The sequence below is a fragment of the Sinocyclocheilus anshuiensis genome, unplaced genomic scaffold (assembly GCF_001515605.1).
Source record: "Sinocyclocheilus anshuiensis isolate Anshui unplaced genomic scaffold, SAMN03320099.WGS_v1.1 scaffold1032, whole genome shotgun sequence".
Taxonomy (NCBI): Eukaryota; Metazoa; Chordata; class Actinopteri; order Cypriniformes; family Cyprinidae; genus Sinocyclocheilus; species Sinocyclocheilus anshuiensis.
The window spans coordinates 94,817-101,253 of record NW_015549638.1 but is presented as its reverse complement, the minus strand read 5'-3'; the positions used below and the strand labels follow the sequence as shown (position 1 = coordinate 101,253).

The 6,437-nt window shown below is 38.2% G+C and overlaps 1 protein-coding gene across 1 annotated transcript in view; it reads left to right on the top strand.

Annotated features, from left to right (window-relative positions):
* The first annotated feature begins 3,708 nt into the window (after positions 1-3,708).
* Positions 3,709-6,437, top strand: part of LOC107659833 (protein CASC1-like) — a 7,247-nt gene continuing 4,518 nt past the window's right edge. The window contains exons 1-10 of the mRNA XM_016448900.1: positions 3,709-3,745; positions 4,008-4,025; positions 4,323-4,410; positions 4,510-4,601; positions 4,748-4,852; positions 4,942-5,079; positions 5,202-5,336; positions 5,418-5,521; positions 5,596-5,887; positions 5,969-6,077. Coding sequence (XP_016304386.1) covers positions 3,743-3,745; positions 4,008-4,025; positions 4,323-4,410; positions 4,510-4,601; positions 4,748-4,852; positions 4,942-5,079; positions 5,202-5,336; positions 5,418-5,521; positions 5,596-5,887; positions 5,969-6,077 — 1,084 coding nt within the window. The 5' untranslated portion in view covers positions 3,709-3,742. The remainder of the gene's footprint in view (positions 3,746-4,007; positions 4,026-4,322; positions 4,411-4,509; positions 4,602-4,747; positions 4,853-4,941; positions 5,080-5,201; positions 5,337-5,417; positions 5,522-5,595; positions 5,888-5,968; positions 6,078-6,437) is intronic.

Here is a 6,437-nt window from a genome sequence, read left to right as displayed (position 1 = left end):
ATACACATATATAATACATATATTATATATAATGTTAGAGATTTCTATTTTTAATGTTCTTTTTAACTTTCTATTTATCAAAGAATCTTGAAAAAAAAATTAACCACAGAAAAATATTACTTATTAATATTACTACACAACTGTTTTCATCACTGATAATAATAATAAAGTTTCTTAAGCACCAAATCAGCATATCAGAATGATTTCTGAAGGATCATGTGACACTGAAAACTGGAATAATGTTGTTTCAAATTGTAATATTTCAAAGTATTATGGTTTTTACTGTATATTTGATCAAATAAATACAGCTTTGGTGAGAATAAGAGACTCCTTTCAAAAACGTACAAAAAAAAATCTTATGACAAATAAATCAAATTCCACTCATTTGAACCCGAGATGATAAAAAGGAAAAAGGTGAGGGATAGAATGTCACTGAGCTGAGGATAATGTATCTCAGAGGTCACCAGAAACCTTGCAATCTGCGCTTCGTGACTGCAAAAGGACAAAATATCCAAAGGCAAATCTGCAAACTCAACAGGAAATTTAAAAAAGCCCAAAAACAAAAACAAAACACCCCCCGTCCACGACAGCCATGAAGACAAATCCAATTATTTGTCTCTCATGTTGCAAATTTGTTCTAATGGATGGAATAGGAAAATAAATAAATAAGTGCCTGCAAAAGGAAACAAAGGGATGTGATTTCTAATTAACATGAAAGAGAGACGAAGAGACGTGTTAGTAAACCCATCTTTCATCCTTCTCCTCTCCTCATAGCCAGCACATTTGTTTGTGCCCGAATGTTGTCTTTTAGAGGGAAGCGTGTTTCCGTTTCGCCAGCAAATTAAATGTCAACAGATTTAACATCAGCGCCAATCTCGTTTTTTTCTGGAGCGTTTTGTCGATTTTATTGTTCATTAAGCGTTTTTTTCTCTCTTTGCATTGCTTGTGCTCAAGCAGCTTTATTTGTCACATCTTGGCTTTGAAGATCACAAAAGCCTGGGACAATAATTAGGTTTAGTGTAATTACGAACTGAGCATAATGAAAGAGTTGAAGGAAAATGTCTGGCCCTATCTGCTCACTGCCTCTCTCCGGACAACCATTAATCCCACATTAGCCCTGCACTATCACTCTAAACAACGGCTTTGAGAAAGATGGTATGATCAGATGACCCCGACCAGGTCACACACAAATGCTGAATGTGATATCAAAGATGTGGGGAGAGGTCAGATCGCTCCAGCTGCTATGTAAAACACTGAATTTTAGATCCTGTCAGCAAGCCGCATGCACTAAACCCTAAACAACAGTAATAATGAGAAAGGAAACAGTCATCTATCTATCCATGCTAAAAGTCAGTAGTGATGCAAATAAAAGCTTCTGTAGCAATTATCTGACTCCACCAAAGAACTATAAAGCAGAAGGCTGGCCTCACACAAGCCTTAGCTCAAGCTAAGTTGAAGAAAGCGCATGGTAAACAGTGTTTTTTTTATCTCGTTTTGACAAGAAAACACCTTTTTCAATTAGCTTTATAAATACCCCAGTAACTTACCTGATTTAGGGCTTTTATACACTTCATGCTGTGTCAATGAGCATGTGACAACTCCTGTTCTGCACCTGAATATCTGCAAGCTCCTTTGGCAGTCTGTAGACAAGAGCTGTTTCCGCTGTGTAGTGTGTAGATCATACTACAGAGCAAAAAATAATGTTTGTTAGTTAATTTGCTCAAAAATATTGGACAACTGAATATTATTATAAAGTCTTAAAGGGGTCATATGATGCGATTTCAAGTTTTCCTTTCTCTTTGATAGATAGATAGATAGATAGATAGATAGATAGATAGGTGACACAACATCATATTTACAAACAATATCAATGATCCAAACAAATGTAATGATGTTATTGTCTGTCTATGTAACACGTGGCTGCATTTGTCATGACAATGTCACGCTCCTGTTTCAGTGTCTGGATAGACATGTGGTGTGTAAAAGCACACAGATGAAACTCCAGATGGTGAGGACAGACCTGTGCAGCGTAATGCAGGGAAGAACAGCCTGGGTGTGTGGACAGGCTCCCAAAAGGCTGGATGTGCGGCTTCTGCCAGCCTTCCTCAAGTCAAGACGAGTGAGGACTGTCCCACACATATGAAGTGCAAATTACCTTTAATCAGCAGATGATTTTAGGGCAATGACTTAACACTCTTATAACATCACCCTCAAAGGTTTACTCACTTTGCAATGAGGCAGTGGCTGGAATAAGCAGCAACAATTTAGGAACACTGGTGCAGTTTTGCAGAACAGGAGATCATGTTGAGCTGCCTCTGGAAAGAAAATTAGGATTCAGTTCAATATTACTTTAACAAATAGACACTCTTATATCTCTGAAAACAAACTTCATTATGACTAGAACGTGTCGTACTTTTTGTAAATAACCTTATCATAACCAGTTATAGTGTGATGAGATAGTATTAGAAACAGAAATAGTATGAGTAAAGTAGCTAAATTTGGATACAATATACTGCATTTCAAAATGATTTCGGTTTACAATTTGCAGTTGGAATGAGGGTAGTTAGTCGACTCACCTCGGAATAAATTAGTTTTAGTTTACCTAATCATAAATCCAAACAGTTTAGCGTGAAATACAATGTAGTGAAGATGAAAACACACTTTGTGCTGAAAAAACGAAGACGACTCATATTTTGCGCCATCTTGTGTAAAAAGACAATATTGCTGCAGCCGTCAAAGCGTTATTAAGCGTGACCAGGAGATGGCAATATTGAACCTTTAATGCAAGCTTATTTCTTACAAAATCAACAAAACTCCTCTGGACTATTGTATAAAGCCGCTGAGTACACTTTTAATGGTTGTTTGTTATTTCTTCACCACATTTTCTTTTGGGGACGTTTCCTCTAGGGCTGGGAATCGATTAAAAAAGAATCGATTCCTCGATTCCGAGGCGTTGGGAATCGATTCCATCAAGGGGAATCGACTCCTCATTCAGAGCCCTTTTCAGTTCAACAAAGCTTATCTATGGGTGCCTCTCAAACGGAAGGCTGCACACATTTAAATTCACGAAAATAAACTGAAAGAAAAGGAGTCGGTACTGAGATAATCTGAATTTTAGGATGCAGCCTTCCGTTTGACAAGCACCATTTACCTCCCTCATGCTCGCTAAAAGCCGTAATTACGAGAGTTTGTGAGATAAAAGATTATTTTCATTTTTATATTTTTATTACCATTCGCCTCCCTCGTGCTCGCTAAAAGTGATTAGGAGTCATTAGAACCAGTTAAAAAAAAACGATTCAGAGGTTATTTTACGATGGACCTGGCTTGTCCACGATTTTGAGCGCTGCACGACAGAATAGATCAATTTCACGATCAAAAATTTCAATTTCAAAGCAGACAAAATTACAATTTATGTATCTTCATTATTTTATTTTTTTTTTTTTACAAATAAAGCTTCATATTATGAGAAGGATATTTTCTACGACCTTTATCCTGCAGTCATGGTGAGATTATAGATTCCTTCAATCTAAAAAAACAAGAATCGAAAAAGAATAAAAAACAACAGTGAGGAATCGATTCCAGAACCAGGAATCAGAATCGGACTCGATTCCAAAAATTTCGGAATCGACCAGCCCTAGTTTCCTCCTGATAACCGTGCTCCGAGCGGATTGTTTTCTATCTCGCATGCGTCGTCGCCATAGTGACAGCAGGACGCCAGCCTACTGCCTGGGAGCTCGTAAACATGGTGAGTCGTTTTAACAATGTATTAAAGAAAAATATTAGTGATAGTACGAACAAATATGCATATATATGCAATAAATCTTTCTTCGTGTGACTTCTGGCTTCATATTTAATGAAACATAAGCAGCAAAAGCGAAAGTCCCGAGACAAAATGTTATGTTTAACTTACCATCCTGGGTTTGTTAGCGATGTTTGTCTGGTTTATTATTGACTTTTTCTGTAATGTTTTCCCCTTAAATATTTTATTTGTATGTCTTCTTTAACAGCCACCAAAGGATGGAAAGGTATGTTGTTTGATGGGAGTATGTTTGTAAACAGCTTTCAACTTAAAATTGCCTTTAATTGTATTAAAATTATAAATGTTTGTTGATCAGCTTTAATTTTAAAAATAAAATCCCAATTTTGTCAGTAAAATAGTTTGTAGAACATCTCTTCATATATACAGTACATATACATACACACACACACACACACACTCACATACTTTGTAGAATATTTGTAGAACAACTTCAAACTTTAAATCAAGAAAAAAATAATTATTATAGTTTTCATACTATAAATAATTAGCATTTTGAATCCAGTCTGCAAAAAACAAAGGAGGAAACATCAGCAAGGCTGAGAGGGAGAGACTGCAAAGAGAGGCAGATGAACAAAGACGGAGAGAGGAAGGTACATCTGCAATATTAATTCAATTCATATTAAATCGGTTTTTAAAATTTCAAATCGGTAATTGATAATAAATCTGTATACTGTGTCTCTGTCCTGTAGAAGAAGCTCGTGTCATTGCTGAGCGTGAGGAGAATGAACGGCTGGAGAGGGAGCGAATAGAACAAGAGAAACAAGAGCAACTTGAGTTGAAGGTCTGATGAACTTCCATTTGAACATTCACAGTTGTGTTGCAGACATTTCCCTGCAGGATTTAGTGCATATGTAGCTGTCTGTACTGATGGATTTCTTGTGACAAATTTTAATGTGATGAATGATTGACACCTGTCAAAATCCACAGGACAGAGAGCGCAGAGAGGACGAGCTGAATGAACTGCGGCACATTCTAGATGAGAATCACTCTGCAGTCACTGCGTGGGAATCTGAATGCAGGGACAAAGCTAAGGTACAAGAATCATGATGAAACTCTGTTCAGATGCCTCAGGCTAATACTGGGGCTACTTTAAGTGCTGATTTGGTCTCTGGTCTTTATAGTGGGAGCGTTACATGCGTTGCGACGGCAGCCCAGATCCATCGGTGCAGCCGGAAATCAACTCCTTCATCAGTTTGTGGAGAGAAGACTCAGAAACCCAAATCCAGCAGGTCTTGGAGAACTGTGCTCTGGCTCTTCAGGTGAGACCAACACTCTGGATCTGCTGTTTTCATAGTTTATTCAAGTCAGTTATTGATGACAGAGATGCTAATATAGTTCTCATTCTTGGTGTGAATGGACCTTAACTATTTCTCTTTGACAGTTGACAAACGAACTGGACTTTCTCTTGAGCGAGGGTCCCGACCCCAGTGTTGCTCAGCAGTATCGAGAAACACTCCTGTGTCTACAGAGTCTTATCCACTGCAAACTCAACCAGGCCACTGAGGAGCTTTTGAAGGCAAGAGCTATGCTGAGATCTTCCTATGAAGCTCACTTCTGTTTGAACACATATCAGATGTGTGTTTTGCTCTCCATTCAGTCCGCAAGTTCTCATTCTGACATTGAGACCGGCAACATGCAGACTGTAGTCCAGGATGAAAATATCACTCTTTGTCTGTGGGCGAACCTCAACAAAAACCCAAGGTTTGTGTATCTTCATGGTGAATATTAGGCACTATTGTGGGATAAAGGAAAAACTTGACAATCCATGTTTCCAGGTTTAAAGGCTTCCGGTTTGAGGAGGTGGGTCTGGGCTTTGAGTTGCCAAAGCCACTTGCTGTGATTGACGTCGCTGTTCGGATCCTTCATACACGATATGATCACCTGTCCCATCACAGCGAGCGAGAACAGCTCCAGAGAAGGAGATCCATGATGGAGGCCGTTCTCACTCCACCAATTGAGAGCATTGCAGCGGTGCAGGATGAGAATATGGAAGGAGAGGGGGAGGGAGAAAGCTCAATGCCAGTGGAGGAAGACAGTCGTTCGGTCGGATCAGACAGCAGAAAGAGGGTGAGGGAGGCTTTGATGTGTATGTACTTGTTTTCTAGTGTGTTCTGTGGCTGTTAATATCAGTGTGTGTCCATGTGTCAGAGTGCTGTGAGTGTGATCTCAGCTAAGGAGGGGAGGAAGAACTCTTCAGTCAAGTCGTTAGAGGAAGGAGAAAGTCAGATGGAGGAAATCACAACAGCATTAGAAGCTGGTTTGGACTTTTCGTATTTTACTTCCTGATTTTCCCAATTTCTTTCTTTTTCCTTATATTAAACAAAATAAGATGAGGTTGAATTTTTTATAACATACTAAAATTTGTGTTTTAGTTAACTATAACAATATGTAGAATACTACCGATGATTTAAATAATTATAAAATGTATTGTTCCATCTCTGAAATCTACTTTGAAGCTAATATAATAGGCAAAATATGCACACCAGTTGAATTATAATAATATCATATTAATGAGCCAAGTCCAATGTTTAATATTATTTCCACATTTTCCACATACTGTACATTATTGTTTCTCCTCTATGCCCCGCCTTTCTGAAATGCGTCGATTTTTACAAAG